Raw genomic sequence first — 20,827 nt, forward strand, 5'->3', positions numbered from 1 at the left:
CTACCTGCACCGCGAGCTCAAGGCCCAGCAGCAACAACTCATGGCTATGACCCTCCATCAAGGGGAGAGCCTGGAAGATATGGAAAAAAGAGCAAAAGAATGGGTTGATCACAATGAGGGGAGAATACGAGACTTGGCACGTCGGCTGGCCAAAGCCGAAGGAGATAGGGTGTTGGCTGAGAATCAGGCAGAGGTGGCCCAGCTCTCCATGATAGCCCAACAGCACACCTTCCTCAATACATTGCTCCACTCCACCAAACAGGAAGGACACGAAGCCAACGATCAGCTACAGAAGAAGCTAGCCATTGCACGCAGAGCCCTAACAACAGGCCTGCATGTGCCACTGCAGCTAGGAGGCCCGCCGCAGAGCCTGGAGGAGCAAAGAAGATATCTTGCACAGGTAGGCCTGACGGCGCAGGAAATAGACAAACTCGGCTTCACAGAGGCGAAGGCGCAAGAAGACTTGCAAGCAAAAGGGGGTGAATCAGAGTTTGATCTGGGACCTTAAGAGGAGGACTACGTCCCACCACCCCCTCCTCCACAACAAGAGGAAGTGCAGCCCCTTGACATATCTGCTGAGAGGAAAGCAGCCCAGGCTAACTGCAGAAGAGAGATGGTAGAGAAGGCAAGGAAAAAGCTGAACGTTAGACCTATTCCAAGACAACCTGCCCCTCTCCTACCGCGCCCTGAGAATCACCTTCCTGAATTCCATGCAGAGTTAATTATTTGGGAACAGCAGGAGTGTATCCGCGATCCCTTCGACTTGAGCTTTGAGTTTCCCGCTACATTAAACAGAGTAATGCCCATTCAACTGGCAAACGACGTAATTGCCATGGGTGCAAGGCTCAAGGCCAAGTGGATAGCGGAGCGAGAGGCCAACCCAACTGCTTGGGGAGCCGAGGACCGTGAATTTTGGCAGGATAAAGTCCTCCAGGTGCCTAGATCGATGGAAGGCTATAATTGCCAACCCACCTGGAGACGACACATTTTTTACGTCAACCTTGACACGTGGATGGCATTTTGTAACACCCTCCCTTCTGAGAGAAACGACCCCACTTTCATGCCATATCCTCGAAGGGTAGGGGTTGACTTTAATCTGTCCATCCACGGCAGGTTCGACTTTCCCATTATCTATAATGCCAATAGCACCTCCCATAAGGACGCCCTTCTCTTTACCCTCCCTGATTTGTATAGCTCTATAGATAGATTTCTTAGTGAGTTCACCTCCTGTCCTGACCCTGCCTTCATAACCACTTGTAATTATCTTAAACTAATTAGGGTCCTAGTCTACCAAGAGCCCACAGCTCAAGAACGTCACCTTCCCCCCCTCTACTTCGACCCCAACGCTATAGATAACATCACCATGACTCGCCTCATGATGCGCGCTACTCTTTTGCCATCCTTTTGTGTTGCACTGCTCGAAGATATGAGCGATAGCAAATTCACCCAGTGCAACCACCCCTTCCTTTCCACCACCACTCTCAAAACCCGCCTCAACCTCAAGGGCTACTTGTTGAGTTGCAAATTCCTTAACAAGGCCCCCCGCCATCCGCCATTCAGATGACGAGGAGTAAACTCTCGTCATGCCCTTGTATCACATGTATCCATGTATAAGCCTCTTGAGAGCAGAATTTTGGTGCCGGAAAGTGCTTAAAAATAGCTAAAAATTATGAGTATCAAGGGAAAAATATCCAACGTCAAAGGCGGCGGCTCGACCTAGGACGATTTTAAGCACCAAAGTGCTTTAAAGGTGCCCGAGCAACACTTGTTGATTTTTCATAATTTTTTAGACAGTCGTGCGGGTTGACACGAGTTACTGGCCAATGCGGGATGCTAAGCCGGACGCCCAGGATTTTTCAGAGCTCAATTCCGAGTTCGGACGGGGAAATGGCCAAGGAAACGGTCAAGATGCAAAGAGGTGGACATTAGAGTGGCCAAAGTGAGCATGACCTTTGGGAGCCCAATTTGAAAATGACACATGAAATGTTGGAGAGAAATCGTGGAGAGAGAGAGAGAGGAGAAGTTGACGCCTGCCTGCGCCGAAAAATGCGCCAAGAAGATGGAGAGGGAGGATGCAGCCTGCAAACAACCTACTTGAGTGATCATTGCCCTTGCTTTCCCTCTGGCTGCTGACTCTATCGCCGCCTCTCAGAGTGATGTGTCTTTAATCATTGTGGTTTATGGTGATGACATGCTGCTCATTGGTCCTAATGAGACACATATTTCTGATTTTAAAGCTAATATGAAATTCTCTCTATCAGCAGGTTGTTGGATGCTTGATTTATGTGTGCATTACGAGGTTTGACATTCAATTCGCAGTCTCATAGATGAGCAAGTTTATGCATAGCTATGCACTAAGCATTGGTAGAGGCAGTGAAGTGGATCTTTCACTACTTGAGTGGTATTCGACATGCTGGGTTGTTTTATCCTGAAAGGGGATAATTACCACCAGATGTACATGCTTTTTTGGATTATGAGTAGGTTGGTTGTTATGACACTCGTGTATCCACAAGTAGTTTTTACTTCATACTTTACAACTCATGCATATTATGGTTGAGCAAGAAGTAGCCTACTTTGGCAACTTCTAGTTCTAAAGCCAAGTATAAGGTAGCTTTCACATCCACTATTGAGCGTGTTTCACTCGAACACGTCTTGGCTGATTTGAGAGTTGGATATCCATCTACCACCACCATCTTCATTGACAATTAGAGCACATTGGCAATTGCATGGAATGTAGTGTTCCATGCACATATTGAGCACATTGGGGTGCACTATCAATATGTCAAGAAGAGACTATATATAGGAGAGATCATCTTGGCCTATGTGCCAACATAGAATAACCTTATAGATGTTTTCACGAAGGCTTTGCCTTATGAGAAGTTTGAAGCTTTCTGCAAAGCTTTGGGCTTACTCCCTTTTGTGGATTGATCTAATGCACTAGGCATGGCACTTCCCTATACATAAATGCTTGCTTTTGTTCGTAGCATCACTCCAAGGAGGGACTTGTTACCATATTTTGGTAGTAAGTGTGCATGAGTACACTTAGAAGTGTTGGGGCATTTTTCCCTCTTTAGGAGGTTTTTTTCCCTTGGTCTTGTATATACACCTATTCACTTTTAAGGCATACTTAGTCTTGTAAATCTTCTCAATTGACACCTCTCAATACACTTTGAGTTGTGCTCTCTCAAGCTTCTTCTTCTCCGAGTTATGTCCTTGCATTTGTGGTGACCTAAATCTAACATTTGGGAAAGTAAATCCCTTGCCTTCCTTTCTTCCATTAACATGCAGTTTCTAGTGTGAGATCTATTAGATGCAGAGGTCATGGTCTAGTCGCCCTTGCCCGCTAGTTAGCAGAGTAGTATGTCCTTGGATATGGAGTCTTAGTGTGTCCAATTGCTTAGATATGCTGTACATTTATTTTTAATTTTTGATTTGAATGATATGCTGTCCATTTATTTTTCACTCTTTGCAGCTCAGCTGATCCATTTATTTTTAATTTGGAAGTGCAATCGATTTAGTTTCCATTTTGTTTTGTCTGGAATTTTCACAAAATTCTGGGCATTTCAAATTTTGGTAAATTCACCCGAGTTTTTAATTTGAACGAAATGCTATCCATTTATGTTTCACTCTCTGTGTGTAGCGGATCCAACCTCGATGGTGTGTTGTCATCACAGTCACAGCAGGCTCCCCTGATGAGTTGTATGCGAGAATTCACATCATCATCATGCAGCAGCATCTCCATCCCACCTTCTTCTGAGTTTCCAGGTCCCTTTCATCATCATCATCATCCATGGAGGAGGTTGCCCCCCTCAGGCATCCTGAAAACTTGCAGGAGGCCTGTCATCCTGTTCAAGGCTGGTGGTGGCAGCAACAGAAACAGAGGAGGCCCCAAGAAGAACAGCCCCTGGCATGATGATGAGCCCCCCTCTTCATCATCCAAGACTGTCACACGCAAAACAGGCAGCCGCAGCCGCACGCCGCAGCTCACTTCTAATGGGAATTCTAGACAGAAGAAGGCTCAGGCCAAGTCCAGACCGTCGCGGCCTCAGCGTCACACAGATGAAGAGATGGATGCTGGCGCAGCCCTGCCAAGGGTACTTGTCTCTGGAGTCATGCCGGTGGAGACAGAGACTGTCCTTCAGACTGAGGTGATGATGGCTTCGTTGGATCAGTTACACACTTGCAGAAACTTATGTTTATCTGTGAATGCATTCCATCTCTGTCTTGTGATGCTCAAAACACTTGAACCTAAATAAATTAGGCAGATGGCATAGAGATGACTGCGGTGACAATGACTTTCTTGGATCATTAAAACATTTGCAGCTGGTCTTGTGATGCTCAATTAAAGTAGGCAACATCAGATGGCATAGAGATAACAGGTGTGATGATGGCTCTGTTGTACACAATTGCAAGAATTTATATTCTTTATTGTGAATGCATTCCATCTCTGTATTAATTTAGACTGCATCAGATGGCATAGAGATGACATCTATGTTTTGCATTCATTCACCAACATGTATGTGCTGCTGTTTCAAAGCATAAGCACATGATGGTTTTGGCGCATCCATGATCACTAGTGCATTGAACCAGGAAAAACCTATCTCGATTTTGTAATTCAGAGTGCATGTTCATGTCTTAAGCAAATAATTTCTTTTTTCTTATTCGACGCATTGATACTGTCATCCACTAGAGTACACTTCAAGTTTTGAAGCTGCCATATTACTCTCTGTAGGAACCCTCAACAAACCCATCATGGCAGACTTTCATCAGCAATCTACGTGGAGTTTGGAGGGGTGTAGGAGCTGCATTTTCTCCAACAACTGCTGAGATGGAACCCGTTGCCCTTGGAAATAGGAATGAGTTTCTGTATGATTGCCGCATCTACAGTACAGCTGAAGAAGTCCAAGGGGAATCTGCCAATAAGATCCGAAGGAAGACATCCTGGGCTGTTGGAAATCCACATGGGGAGCAAGGGACAAAGGAGTTAGAGGTGCAGAAACTACCCATGTTTATTGATGAAGAAGCTGAAATGCTTGGAAGTGTGGAAGAAGTCATCACTCAGAGTAGTGCTGATGTTGGTGACATTGACACTGGAGAGGCCCTGAATATTGATTATAGCTTATCTGAGGTCCTCGCAGATGAACAAGATAAAGGGATTACAAATGACCTTGAAAGCCAGGATTTGACATATGATACAGTTATGGAAGAGGACATACTGGACCTGGAACCTGGGCTTGTTTTCTTTGAGGTTTGTATCCATGGTTGGAGTTCATTCAGAGAAATCTGGTGGTGGTAATTTTTTGGAGGTTTAAGCTGCAAAGTTGATGCAGATATGCTTATTATGTGGTGGTGGTTCTAATGTTTATACTTAATTCTTAATGGCAGGATGGTTCATACTCAAGGGGTCCTTTGGAGCTAATCACGGGAGCACCTCTTACTTACAGGATTGAACAAGTGAGTGGCTTTTGAGCTGTATATCTCTATTAGGGAGCCCTGAGTTTTAAGTAAAGGTCATAGTGCATAATTACTGTTTGAATGAGAGATTTTACTGCGTGCAGTAGTTGGCTCAAGCCTTCATCCCTGTGTTGTTTTTGGACCTTTATTATTTTCCAGATTTATGAATGATTCAATGTTGTACTGACCAACTGGGTCATACTTGGATTTCTTATCATTTTAGATTGTATGAATTGAGCACAAGTCTTTGATTGGCTTCTTTCTTTTGTACATTGAGGCTCTCTGCTCCTTGTTCTCCTTGAAATGCAGTGTCTTGTGAGAGGTGGCCACACAAGACTTCGACTAGTGCATACTATTGCTGTTGAAGCAGGAGGAGAGGAAGTTCAACTGCTTCGTGTGGCTGTTTATGAAGAAGAGTGGATGGGCCCAAATAACATGAAGTCTATAAGGTATATGGCCTGATTTTTTTCAAATACTCGATCTACCTTTATGAATGGTCTAGAATAATTCAGGCAGTTGTTTTGGGATGGATGCAGTGATACTGGTGGACATCATTTAAAACTATTTTCAGAGCGTGAAAGGCTCCTACCCCAAGAATTGGTGGGTTCTTGGAAAGTTTTTGAAGTCAGTGCATCTGCTGTGATTCCTGATGATGGAAGAGAATCAGACAGGCCTCCTTATGTGTTCTTGAGCATGGAGACACAAAAACGTCGTCTACTTCCTGAAATGCCAGTGCACTTTGCCGAAGAGGATCTTATGGACATGCAAGATGTTACTGTTCTGTGGCTGCCTGGTGGAATCACTGCTTATGTGCATATTAAGGATGATGGTTTACTGACCATAGGTGTTGGATGGTACAGTGATGGAGTTAACCTTGTCATGGAAAGAGACTACAATACGAGTGGTAAGTTGTGTGAAGTGCATACAAAGACTGAAGTCAAGGGAGGATGGAAAGGTGGACGGATGTGATGTGCTGATAATGATTGCAAAGGGACTTCGTGTTCCTGTAAGGGTGGATACTGTTGAAGTCTTTGCGTTCAGTTTGGTTCCCTGCATGACCAGAAGACATGGAATCTTCACACTATACCTGTCTTTTGCTTTCCAGGCTCCTAAATGGGCCTAAAACCTGGCAACCCTGGACAACCATGTCAGATCATGATCACAGTTCACAGGCATATGTTTATAGCAGTGATGATTTACATTCTGCATTGAAATCCTAGCGCTGAATTTTCAGGTTACATCTGAGGGATGACAAGATGAAGGACTGGAGATTTCTCAAGAAAGCAAACATTTTTCTTAAAACTGAACACCGACAAGGGTCATACACATGGGTATGCAGATGGATTTTCTACCTTGAAAGATTTGTCCATATGCAGATGCCTGTATGGATGCTAGTGATGTTCCTTTTGGCTACATTAAGGACCTCTTGTAGATGGAAGGATGTGGCTATTCTGTTCCATACATGTGTCAGACATTTTCACAAACATTTAAAACCACATATGCAATGTGGGAGATTACCGCTGATGCAGCCTGAGCCTAAGTGAATGCTATACATGAAATTATATTTGTTCTGTTTTGGCTATGTGTTTCTGTGCTGGACATTTTTGAATTTAGCTGATCAAGTTGTTTTACCTTTTAATGGGGGCGTTCCGAAAGAGGAAGGAAGAAACCAAGCCGGCAGCTGTGCATTCAAGGTTCCCTGTGTTTCTTGTTGGGGACAAATGACTGGACTTGTAGCTGGTGGTTTGGATTCTGACAAGTGAACAAATACTCCTGAATTTCATAAAACACATTGCATTAGTTAACAGAAATACCAATGTTCTCATGTGTTGTTTGACATAATTGTTTGTGTGTTGTTTGATTTAGAAAAGCTCTCCCCAAGCAGTGATCCATAAAGGTGGATTTGAACAGTGTATAAGCTATTGAGGATGCTACATGGTTTTGCTATAATATGGTCCTTTGGCAGAATTGCTCCGTATCAGAAAGGTTGATTAAATGATCTATTAAGGACATTATCCTAAGCTTGCTATGAGGGGATGCGACATGGTTTTGCTACTAATTGTTTTTGTAACCATACAAGGTTGGGATGAAAGGCCAAGAACCATGCCTTCATTGTCAGATTGTGTTTGGGGTGAGTGCACCTTAGGTTGGGTTCACACTAAAGTGACACAAGTTTTAGAAATCTAGAGATCTACCATGGGTTGTTACACTAGCGGAGGAAATGAGTTCCGAGTGCTGTCCTATCGACTTGCTGTTCTGGTATCTCCAGTGGCTTGCATGCAGGCCAAGCATGGCGGAGAAGACGCTATAGCAACAGAACTGTCCAAAGCCACCGATATTTTTGCGGTGATGGAGGTAGACTCCTATGCTTCCCACGTGAAAGACAAGGGTTTGGACTTGCAAGCCATAGCCAAAGGTAAGGTACACTTCCCATGCGAAAGACAAGGGCTCGGACTTGCAAGCCACAGCCAATGCTTTTACCTTTGATATGCGTACGGTAAGCAATGCAAGGAGAACAATACTATCCCCTACTAAGAAGATTCACAAACTAGAAATGGAAAATGGAGCTCCCTCCGGAGAGTGATTGCCAATGTTATTGTGACTTTTCTTCTTTTGGCCTCTACCTCTACTTCATGGGGTGCATCCCCACAAATGATGAGTTCTCTCGATGGTTCCTTAGCACTTACGAAGCCCACAATAGTCTGGTCTATTTTAAGTTTCGTTTTCAAAGGTTTCTACCAAGACCTTTTCTCCTCCTTGATTCAAAGGATTTGGATCCTTGTTTGCTCTATTGGTTTTCATGGTAATCTTTTGCATTGTTTACCTTGCTTTGCAACCTTTTTGACTAAGGATGTGCTACTCTCTAATTGTTCGACGTGGGTGTCTTTTCCTAGTTTGCATCTTGTCTTTGAGAATGAGATTTGAGCTATTGCTTCTGCCCTTGGCAAGGTCCTTTATGTGCCCCCTCTCCCTTTGAATCCTAAGGGTGAGAGGCATGCATGCGTACTTATGGATAGAAGGGTTGAAGCTCTTGATGTATTGGAAATCCATGACAAGAGGGGTCTTGATTTGGTGTGTGGAGTTCAATTCTCAAACCTCTCGAATGTTTGCTATGTCTACCAATCCGGTCAGTTTGCCAAAGCTTGTCCTAGAAAATCAAATAGAAAGACTCAAATGGTCATGCATGTGAGAAGGAAAAACAAGTTGTACTTGCCGTTGCCTAGGAAGGAGCCAAGAAAAATGATAATAAAGAGGGAGATATCGTCACGCTGCCTGCCAATGCCTTTGATAATATGGTTAGAGAGGGCTAGGTTCCATCAACCATCACAGGAGGTAATAGTGAATCTGTATCTATTAGTCAAGTACTATGACCTATTGATTCTAACAAAGAGAGGTCTACCAAGCTTGACATGGCCCTTGGGAAGAAAAACTAGACCACTACTATCAAAATGCAAGACAGATAGGGTGTCTTGCAGGGTATCTATTCTCACTTGGAATGCTTGGGGATTTTGCTTAAAAGAAAGGCAATGCACCTTGGTTGCCCTGGCACTTGGATACAAGTGGGATATTCTTGGAGTGCAAAAGGTCAAGCTGGATGTGAGCAACGTTGGGTGTTGGGATAAAGGCTCGGTAACCTCCATGTATAGTACACACACATTGTACATGTGAACGCACCCTTTACGTGCCCGAAGTATAAATACATTTTATTATTTGTGTACCAACACATTAGTTGGTACACTCTAATCAACTTGTACTTTCACTCTACTCACACTATCTCTAGCCATCACACACCCATGTTGACTCCTGCTCAACCTCCATCTCTCTCAACTGTGCCCCTCTTCGTCCAACAACTAGTATTAGAGCTTAAGACTACGCGCTTTTGAGATCAAGGGGCAGTTGAGTGACTGCGAGACAGGGCTAATGTCCAGTGTGTAGGCTCACCTCCCTTCACACTTATGTATCAAAAGAGGATAAATTGGATGGCAACAACTATTCTTAGTGGTAGTAAATGTGCTTGTTGCAAAAAATCTTTAGGATTATGTCGGGGGGGGGGGGGGGGGGGGGGTGTCGAGTGTGTAGGCTCATTGACGAGCTCACGACAAACAGGCAGGCGACCTTCAGACAAGCAAGCGACATGCGAGACTTGCTGTAGCTGGCAACCGACGGGACGGTTTCTTCAGGCGGACAGTTGGGCAGCAATGGGCAGCGACACACGGCACAGGGATCAGGCAGGAGTCAACGGCGGCAAAGGGCAGTGACGGGAACCACAGCAAACAGACCATGCAACGGCCATGCGATTCGCTTGACAACTCATGTTAGTTTTTTGTTTAAAAATCTAAATTTCCTCCTAAATTTTTCAATCACCACTTACTCTTGGTGGTTGTTCACACACCGGAAGCACAGATCTCAGATCTGTGAAGATTAGAGCCAAAAATTTGGGGCTTTTCCCAGATTTGACATCGTTCATGCCTGTTAGTGACTTTCGAGTCAGAAATTGCAGATATTGTGAGCGGTAACCTTAATTAAATTGGGGATTTTGCCAATTTTTGTCGAAATTTTGCTCTTTTGAGTAAAATTTTTCCTGACATTAGATCCCATATATTTGGGGCTTTTCATGTATTGGCAAAGTTTTGCTCAACTAGGTCAGATTACTAACATTTATGCAATTTTGGACGTGAAATTTTGGGGCTTTGCGTAGAATTTGATAAATTTCTACATATTTTGCCCGTGTAGTGGCTAATTCATGTACAAACAACAGAGATTTATTTTTGGTTGAGGAAAAACGGTAGTGTATTTTGTTAATTCAGCTTGTGCTTCCGCAGATTAGTGCATTTACTCCTGTGTTCATGATAAAATGGCTGCAACTTCTTCCAGTTCAGACATCAAGAGTTTGATGGAGATTAAAAGGTTTTATGGTCATGGCTTTGACCTTTGGAAAGACTGTATGTAGGGCATTTTGTTCCTAAAGGATTGTGAGAATGCTTTGCAGGAAGATGAACCCGCGCTAATGTTTGATGCAGATTGGGCCAGAGTGAATAAAAATGTTGCGGCTTACATAAAGATAGGTGTCACTGATGACATTCTGACAGACATTAAGGAATTAGACATAGGTTATGCAATATGGGAGAAGCTGAAAACTACTTATGAGATCACCACACCTGTTAATCATGTGTATTTAATGTGCAAGTTGGTGAATATGCGATTGGATGAGTCAAAGCCTGCAGCTAAGCACTTGAGTGCATTTGCAAGGATTCTAAATCAGCTCAAAGATGCAAACTTGGACTTTGATGATAAGTTGAGGGCTATCTTTTTTATCATGACACTGTTGGACTTGTGGGAAACCTTGGTGGTTTCACTCAACAATAACCCCAGTCTCTCATATGATGGGATGAGGGATTCTATCTTGAATGAAGAAATTAGATGTATATCTAGTGGAGAAGGCAACAACTCAGCTTACAATGTAAGAGGCAGGGCTGAAAAGAAAATTGCAAATGCTGGAGAGAGAAGCAGAAGCAAGAGCAAAGGAAAGGAAAAGAGTGATGTTACTTGCTATCATTGTAGTCGAAAGGGCCACAAGAAGCCTGATTGCAAGTACTACAAGAAGGAACAAGAGATAAAGAAGAATGCAGGAGACAAAAAGAAGAAAGAGGATAATACAAATGCATTTGAGGCAACCAAAGGCAAGGAAAAGGCCAATGTGGCCTCTAGTGTAGTCATAGAGGAGCTTTCAGATACAGAGGCTGATGTATTATGTGCAGTTGATTGTGATGCCCTTGTATATCACATGCAGGATATGCAGATTACCAAGGCTGATGTGATTGATGCACTCTTGTCGGTTGATGATGGTGTCACTCAGACTTGGATTGTAGACTATGGTGCCCCTTTCCATGTAACTCCTTGCTTGGAGTGTTTTGTTATGTTCAATGCAGGCAGTTATGGAAAGGTGTATCTTGGAAATAACCATACTTGCAACATTGATGGGATTGGCACAGTATTCTTGTCTTTAGACAATGGTCAAGAGCTTGTGCTAAAAGATGTCAGATATCTGCCTAGCATTAAAAAGAGCTTACTATCTCTTGGTCAGCTTGACTTGCATGGCTACACCACATTGTTTGGTGGTGGTTTGTGGAAAGTGAAAAAGGATTCCATGCTAATTGCAAAAGGAACCATGAAGGGCACTTTGTATTGTTTGCATTGTAAAGCCTTGAATGGCAAGTTTCTTGCAGTTGCTAAAATTTGCAGCCACTTGGAGATATGGCATAAGAGATTAGGCCATATGAGCAAAAAAGGACTTGATGTCCTTACCTCTATGAAGAGGGTTGATGGAAAAGACTCTAAACTTGACTTTTGTAATGAGTGTCAGTTTGGAAAGCAAATAAAATTTTCCTTTTACTCTAGTGTCTCTCGTAAGTCCAATGTCTTGGACTTAGTGCATTTTGATGTATGTAGTATGCCCTGAAATCATTGGGTGGTGCTGCATATTTTGTCTCCTTTATAGATGACTGTTCCAAGAAGATTTGGGTGTACTTGCTGAAAAAGAAAAGTGGTGTTTGCTATTTTTAAAACTTTTCATGCATTTGTGACCACTCAGACAGGCAGAAAGCTGAAATGCTTGAGAACTGATAATGGGGGTGAGTTCACATCGACTGAATTCAAGTCCTTTTGTACCTTGCATGGTATTAAGAGGGAGCTTATAGCCCCTTACAGCCCTTCTTCAAATGAGGTGGCAGAAAGATATAAGAGGACTTTATGTGAAAGAGGGCAATGCATGCTATCCACTGCTAATCTCCCTCATGCATTTTGGGGAGAGACACTCAAAACCGTGGTTCACATTTGTAATCGCTCTCCAAATAGGTCCTTAAATAATGGCATCCCTAAGGAGGTTTGGACTAGCAAATCGGCCTCATATGACCATTTACGCATATTTGGCTGTGATACTTTCATGATGTTAGGAATGAGCTGAGGAATAAACTTGACCCAAAATCTACAAAAGGCATTTTCATGGGCTATGGTGATGAGGTTGAATTTGGCTACATAGTGTGGTTACCTCAATCCAAGAAAATTATTCGCAACCGTAATGTTGTGTTCAATGAGGAAAATTTGTTGAAAGCCACTTTAGCTCTAATGAAGATCTAAAAAAGATGGTTTCAAAGTTTGCAGCCACCTATTACTTCAGAAAATGAGCCTCAAGGTGCTGTACCACAAGTTGAAACTCATGATCACCCATTTATTTTTGAGCCAGATGATGATGAACAACAAATAGAAGCACAAGGAGGTCATGGATAGCAAGATAGCCTTGCTGATTATGAAAATGCAGGTGTTGGAAATGAAAATGAAGGTGTTGTACAGCATGAACATCATGCTGAAAGTGGTTTACAGCACAGCCAATAAATGTTGAAAATAATATACCTCCAGATGTAGACCCAATTCTTGACAATGTTGATCATTGGGTACGCAAGTCTACACGCATAAGAAGGCAACCACATAGGTTTTACCCCTCGTTGCATTATGTGATGCTTACTACAAATGAGGGTGAGCCTCTTACATACAAAGAGGCCAAGTCATGTGAGTTCAGCAGTAAGTGGGAGCTAGCTATGCAGAAAGAGATTAAATCTCTATCTGCAAATGATACTTGGGATCTTGTGGGAGCTTTCGCTCAACCGCCCAATGGCAGATCTATCATGACTTGGTTCAATCATGGTAGCCATCAGCAGGCAGATGGCTGGACACTGCCACATGGAAAAAGTTTTGGTCATTAAAGGATGTCGTGGGTGATCCTCTTCAGCGGAGTAGCCATTTCTTGAAACTTGAACATAACCTACAAGAAAAGTTGTGCACTCCCGTGGTGCCCGTGACAGTGGAACTGGAAGATGGGTCTAACCTTGGGCAAGCCCTTGGTAATGTCCCACACTTGAGGACCCAGTTAGTGTGTCGTGGGAGATGCAGTGCAGGTCTTAGGGTGACAAGTCTGAAAGTCCTGCCCTTAATGTGCCCTAAGCGTAAAGTGGGGAAGGGGCTAGGGAGAACCCTAGGTGCAATGACGGCGGTGCACGACGAGGCGAAGGGGAGTTGCAAGTAGATTTTGCGAAGGTTCACTGTTTATCTTTGCTGAATGGTAGATGCATCCCTTGGCTTTGCTATGCTTTGCTGTCATCTCTTCTGTCCAGTGCACCCTTTTTTTGTTGTCTTGTGGCTTGCTTCTTCTTCTTCTTCTCTTCTTCTTTTTTCTTTTTTTTTCTTTTTTTAAAATATAATAATAAATAAAGAGGTGATGGAACCTAGAATAGGCCGGCACTGGCTCGTGCAATAGCCGGACCTCTATCTCACGTGCTCAACAACCCCACGGCCTCGCGGCCAGGAGCATTGATGACACATACATTACCTTCCTAGACATCTTGCGTTTGTATTACGTCGTTTGTAGTCCATTCTTCTCTCACCCACTACTCCTCAGAGGGAGTCCCTTACACAGTGCCTAATGGCACGAAGCACAGACTCTCCTACACCTTGGGGATTGGCCCCTCGGTGTGTCGCTCAACATATAAACATTTCGCACAAAATCCACTCAAGGTACCATTTAATCATATACAGGAATGTACCATTGCCCTTACCTCTCTTTTCCCCTAGACCCCACGACTAGCCTATGGCTTAGGGTATCCTGTCTCTCACTCAACGTGGGTCAAGGTCCTAATGAAAGCAATTGCTGTGCATCCAGGATTTCTGATGCCTTTAAATATTTACATGATTTATGCAGATTGTGGATGCTAAGTGCTCAAACAATTATAAAATCAATATTGTGCACATGTGAAAAATATCCTTTCAATGATTTTCAACTACCGTTCTTATGCGGCGTTGCACGAACCTAGCACCGAGGAAACCGTCGTGCTACTAGGCCCTTATTTTATAATTATTCACCGACCTATATGGCATGCAAACAAAAACCAGCAAGCTTTTCATCATTTTACTCCGCATTTAGACACATTTTAGCCACTCTACCCTCCCATCGATCAAATGTTGCATCGTTGTATAGATTTATAAGGCATTTTGCCATCATTTTATGTGTAAAAATCGGAAAAAGACACACTAGAACAAGAAGGTGGGGCTAAACTGAGGCAAACCCTCATGCTTCAGTCCCCACAAACATTCACGAATACTGTTCTTAATTTTCATTAATTTTCCGCACCCAAAATGCATTTTTCTCCTATTTTTAGTAGTTTTTCTCTATTTTCATTGTATTTTTTCTTATTTTTTGCATTATTTAATTACTTAAAATTCAAAATAGGTTATGGGCTGTGGCCCTTAGTTCCTTCTTGCAACAAAAATGAAAATTTAGTTGGTGTTCCTATTTATTCTTCCATTTTTATGCTCAAAAACATCATTTTCCCTTGATTTTCTATATTTTACGTGTTTTACTGTATTATTTTGGGCCACAGATGCATGTTTTTCTGATTTTCTGATTATGATCAACAAATACTCATGGAAAATAGCAACATAAACAATTTTTAGCCCACATGAACAACATTTTATCAATCAAAAGCCATGAAATCTCAAATTTCCTTTGAAAAAAAATTGAATTACCACTTATTTGCTTGTTTCGGGTTTCATATCCATGGCTGCAAATCTGAAAATCAGCATCACTTCATACTCATGACGATCACAAGTCACCATTTCCAGCCCATGGAGCAATCCGATCGATGCCGGACAAGCCTCCACCATTCTTTCTTCTTCCTTTCTCTTTCCACATGAGGTGCTTGCTTCAAACCATACAAAGCCTTTTTCAATTTGCACACTTTGTTTTCTTTCCCTTTCTGCACAAAACCATGAAATTGGAAAACATACGCTTGCTCATATAAATCACCATTCAGAAATGCAGTTTTGATATTCAATTGATGTACATTCCAACCATTATGAGCTGTTAATGCACACATGCTATGAATAGTTGATATATAGTTGGGCATCAAAGGTCTCGTCAAAATCAATGCCTTTTTGTAGAGCCCACATGCCTAAATGACATACAAGTTATATCTAACCATATATACCTGGTGCGCAAATCGGATGTTGGATGTGCGTGTAGTGAGCGCCAGAAGGTCCCCCAGAACAAATAACTCTACTAAAACTCATAAAAGCAAGAAGAGAGTTTGCACGACATGAGGCAAAAAGACCAATTGGATACAATCTCCCCCCATGCCTTGTGTGAGCGCTCCACAAGGCATGTATTTATAAATTTATTAATCTCCAAGCTAAAAAATAACCCAATTTTACAATTAGCACACTTTGGCTTTTGTGTTTGCTTTTGTCCAAATAAAGAATAAAGTGGTTGGGCACCCCAAAAGTCCGACGGTTGTGCCCAAATACAATGTCCAATAATGAAATATTTAAACCTAGCGCCTATGCTAATACAAAATAATAAATGTTTGTTAAGCACTTTAATATATAAGTGCGTCTAAATAAATATTAGCGCCACGCCTTTAATAATAAGGTACACGCCCATAAAAAATAATAATTTCTTCTAGGTAATCTGAATACACGCTATCGCTCGGTGCTTCCCAACGCCACCATTGCCTGCTCTACACATCAACTTAAGCCTTCACAATTGTTAGAAAATAATAAAATTAAACTGACAAAAGTGAATACCTAGCAGTCTTTAGCTACAAAATTGTCCTCAATTGCTATTAGGTCAATGTGGAGCGAGCAGTGAGGGATAAGCACTTAGATCCCGAGGGTGCATCCATTGGGCCTCTTCAATAGGATGATTTTTAAACTAAACCAAATATCTAGAATATCTACAGCGAGTTCTAGTGGTCATAAAGTCAGTATCTAGAATGGTTTTAGGTTCGAGGATTTCAATTTCTTCTTCTAACAAAGGAGGGTTTTCATAGATAGGGTGGACAAGTAATTGGCCTCTAAAAGGTCGTAGTAAACTCATACGAAAAGTATTATGGATTTTTCAATGTTGGGGTAGTTCTAATTTAAATGCAATGTCATTGATCTTATGAATGCTTTTGAAAGGTCCATAAAATCTAGGTGTTAATTTAACAACATGTTCTTTCTCAACACTTTGCAATATTCTCTTTTCAATGCGTAACCAAATATAATCATCAACATTGAAACTCATGGCTTTTCTTCTCTTGTTAGCTTGTTTAGTGTATGATTCCTGGGCTTTTACAATCATATCTTTAACTTGATCAAAAATAGTGGCATGTGTATTGGCAATATCATCAACAGCTCTAACTTTGTTTGACAATGATGTAAAAGGTGTAGGCACTATATGTCCATAAATAATTTCAAAAGGTGCTTTATGTGTAGTTGTGTGTGGTGTATTATTGTATGCAAATTGAAGTAGATGTAATTGTGTATCCTATGTTTGTGGTTTTGAAATTATGTATGCACGCAAAAGATCTGAAATTGTATTGTTAGTAGCTTTTGTTTGTCTATTAGTTTCAAGATGAAATGCAAATGAGAAATCAATCTTTGTACCTAAATTAGCAAATGAAGTAGTCCAAAAATTATTGCAAAATCTAGATTCACAATTAGAAAGAATAACTTTTGGCAAACCATGGTTAGGGAAAACAAATTTTAAGAACAATTGTGTAACTTGAGATGTAGTTAAAGTTTTCTTGCATGGAAGGAAATATGCATGTTTGCTAAATCGATCTACAATAATCCAAATCATATCACGATTAGCTTGTATGTTAGGCAAACCAATTATGAAATCTATTGAAATATGTTCCCATGGTCATTCATGAATTGGCAAAGGCATTAACAAACCATATTACTTACCATGGTGTCGATTGACTCGTTGACAAATTAAACATTCAGAAACAAATTTAGAAACATCAGATTCCATTTATGGCCAGTAAAAATCTTCAACCAATGTTCTTAAAGTAGAAATAATACCTCTATGGCCTTGATATAGGGGACAATGAATTTCGTGCAATACAAATTATCTAAATGGAATAGTAACACACAATCTTTTCTCATAAAACATAAATCCATCAAAATAAGGCAAAGAATCAATTGGAATCCAGTTATTAGCAGCTACTTTATTCCAATCAACTTGAAAACTGGGGTCATGGTCATAGATATCTTTCATAGAGATAATGGAATCAAAAGATGTAACGGAGATATTATGGATTCTTGGCCCTCTACTTAATGCATCGGCAATAACATTCTCTCTTCCAGGTTGATATTGGATAAGTGGATGAAAACTTTGAATGAAAGCAACCCATTTGATATGATGGTTAGAAATTTGTGGTTGACTAAGGAGATGTTTGATACTTTGTTGGTCAGTTTTGATCATGAATTCAGATTCCATTAAATAGTGTTTCCATTGACGTAAAGCTTGAACTACGGCTAACAATTCCTTATCATAGGTAGAATACTTAAGCTCAAAGGGTTTAAGTTTGCAGCTAGAATAGGCTATGGGATGTGAATCTTGCATAAGGATAGCTTCTATTCCAGATCCGGTAGAATCAATGACTACTAGAAAGAATGATCGATTAAAATCAGGTAATTGTAAAACAGGTGCATATGTTAAAGCATGTTTCAATAAATCAAAAGACTTTTGCTGATTATCAGACCAATGATATACAACACATTTCTTTAATAATTTCGTTAAAGACAATGCAAGCAATGAAAAATTTCTCACAAATTTTCTATAAAAGCTAGCAAGACCTAAGAAAGAACGTAACTCATGCACATTTTTAGGGATGGGCCAATTCAAAATTGATTCTATATTTTTAGGATCAACTTGAATACCATCAAAAGAAACAACATTTCCTAAGAAAGTTCAATTTGGGAATGTTCATAATGCTCGTTCTCATTCTTACTGAAAACCAATATATCATCAAAGAAAACAATTACACAATGCTGATACTTCCAAAATATTCGACTCATCATACAACAGAATGTAGTTGGTGCATTAGTTAAACCAAAAGGCATAACAAGGAATTCATAATGACCAAATTGAGTTCTAAATGCAATTCTGAAAATGTTAGGTGTATCCAATCGTACTTGATGATATCCAGATTTGAGATCTATTTTGCTAAAAATAGTGGTTTCTTGTAGTTTATCCATGAGGTTGTCTACCCTAGGGATCAAATATCTATTCTTAACAGTGATCTTGTTTAGGGCACGATAGTCAATGCACATCCTATAGGTATTTTTCTTTTTAACTAATAGGACAGGTACACCAAAAGGAGAACTATTGGGCCTAATGAGTCCTCGAGTTAACAATTCTTCACCTTGGGCTTAGATTTCTTTCTGTTCAATTTGATTGTGTCTATAAGGTACTTTACATGGTGGTTGAGAACGTGAAATTAAGTCTATTTTATGATCTTCAAGACGTGTAGGTGGTAAACTAGGGGGTAAATCAACAGCAAAACAATCTTTAAATTGTGTGTGCCTAGGATGCATCTGATTTTCCTTAGCTTCAATTTCATTCACCCATACTAAGTATGATTTGCTACATTTTCTCAATGCATGTTTAGCCTATGTGTGACTAAGGAATGGAAAATTATCAAAGGTGTGCGTTCCATGTAATGTGATTTGGTTTCCGTTAGAATAAATTTTCATTGAATGTGTGGAATAATCTATATCGGGATTATATTTATGACCCCAAGGCATTCTTTAAATAATGTCACTAGCTTTACAAAGGCACAACCAAGAAATTTCTGCGCTCAACATAATCGCCAATTTTAATTTCTAAATCATGAAATTCTTGTGTACCATTGTATCTAGTGCCTAAGAATGTAGCTTTTATGCGATAATGAGTTAGAACAGTAGATAAATTCAATTCTTTGACCAATTTTGCAGAAATAAAATCATGCGTGCTTCCATCATCATGCAAAACAATCTTTTTGTGACCATGCACAAGACATTTCATTGTTAATAATGAATGAGGATTTGGTGTATCTGGTAAAATATTTGAAGCATCACCGATATCATCATCATCTTTTGTGAAATCTGGCATATCTTGATGGTCTTCGTCTTCAGTCGCTCCCAAGTAGTTGATTTGAACCGTTGGCTACTTGGATTGACAGTTTACTGCTAAGTGTCCAGGTTGATAACACTTGTAGCAAACTACAGACTTGGCTTTGGAAGCATTATTGGCGATGACTGGAATTTTGGGTATGTTGGGATTTGGTTGAAGAGATGGCTTAGGGTTTGAATTTGTATGGAAAGAAGAAGGAACAAAGCGATTTTGATTGAATCTTTGAAAATTAGAATTGAATTGCTTTGTACCGAAGTTATTGTTAATTAGAAATTGTTGTGATCACTTTTCTCGTCCACGAATTTTGTCTGCAGCATCATGGGCCAAGGAAATCACATCCTCTAAAGTCTTTGGCTTGAGCATGCTCACTTCCGCATAGAAGTGACTAAGCAAACCAAACATATACTTGCGCTTGTGGATCGCCTCATGAGCATCTTCAAGCATTTAAAGTTGCAATAAAGCACTCCAAAAACGCTTAGTGTATTGGGAAATAGGCTCACGATCTCTTTATTGCAGAAGATCCCACTGTTTGATTGCTTTTTCATGGAATTGAGGTGGAAGAAAATTCTACAAAAATTTCTTTTGAAAGGCCTCCCAAGTAGTAGGCCAATCAATACTCTTGCGAACAACAGTCCACCATAACGATGCTTTGTCCACTATATGGTTAGTGACACATTTGAGTTTATCTTTCTTAATATACTACTCTTCATGGAAATAATCATCAAACTGATTGATAAAAGCGAGAAAAGTTTTTCGTCACATTACCCATTAAAAGTACGGAATTTGAAATTTCTTTTAATTATCTTGGCTTCTTTCCTGAAAGATTATGCTTCGAGTGTCGCATCGATTGTACGTCGAATCACATCTTTGGGTTGCGTTCCATCTTGATCGACACTAGATCGTTGAAGTGTAGCCAATTGTGCTTGCAAAGTTTGACGTGTTGTTCACTCCTCTTGAAGTTGCATCATAATTAGGTTCAATTTTTTTGCTCCATAGTTGGTTCCGGTAAATCACCTTCGGCCATAAAATATTCCATAGTTTGATCGGACATCCTGCAAAATCTCAAACAACCTCACACACTCAAAAATATTGTTAGAGGGATGAGCATAGCTCAAGTTTGGATTTACAAGGCTTAAAAAAAAGAGAGGCTTTTGTGATCTTGATTCTTTGTGGTTACAGTAATTGATGTTGGTCTTCTTTCAATAGATTGTATATGACAATTTGCTTGCTGGGAATCAACTCTGCCAGGGTGCAGGTACGAACAAGGGCTTGTTGGAGTTGCAAAATCGGTTTAGGATTGATTCAGGAAAAATCTCAGTGTGAATAGTTGCTAGGCAGGAGATTAAAGAGTAAAATTCTTAAGCTTTAGTCTAAGCTCAAAAC

The 20,827-nt window shown here is 40.8% G+C and overlaps 1 protein-coding gene across 1 annotated transcript; it reads left to right on the plus strand.

Moving 5' to 3' along the window:
• The first annotated feature begins 3,590 nt into the window (after window positions 1–3,590).
• On the plus strand, window positions 3,591–7,025 carry LOC148028480 (dihydroorotate dehydrogenase (DUF3598)). Its single transcript, XM_087688788.1, has 5 exons — window positions 3,591–4,148; window positions 4,733–5,248; window positions 5,386–5,454; window positions 5,764–5,903; window positions 5,991–7,025. Exons 1-5 carry the CDS (start codon window positions 3,606–3,608, stop codon window positions 6,421–6,423), a joined length of 1,701 nt encoding a protein of 566 aa, XP_087544914.1. The 5' UTR covers window positions 3,591–3,605; the 3' UTR covers window positions 6,424–7,025.
• The last annotated feature ends 13,802 nt before the right edge of the window (window positions 7,026–20,827 follow it).

This window comes from Lygodium microphyllum, chromosome 11 (genome assembly GCF_053477565.2).
Source record: "Lygodium microphyllum isolate KBCC chromosome 11, Lygodium_microphyllum_v1.1.10, whole genome shotgun sequence".
Taxonomy (NCBI): Eukaryota; Viridiplantae; Streptophyta; class Polypodiopsida; order Schizaeales; family Lygodiaceae; genus Lygodium; species Lygodium microphyllum.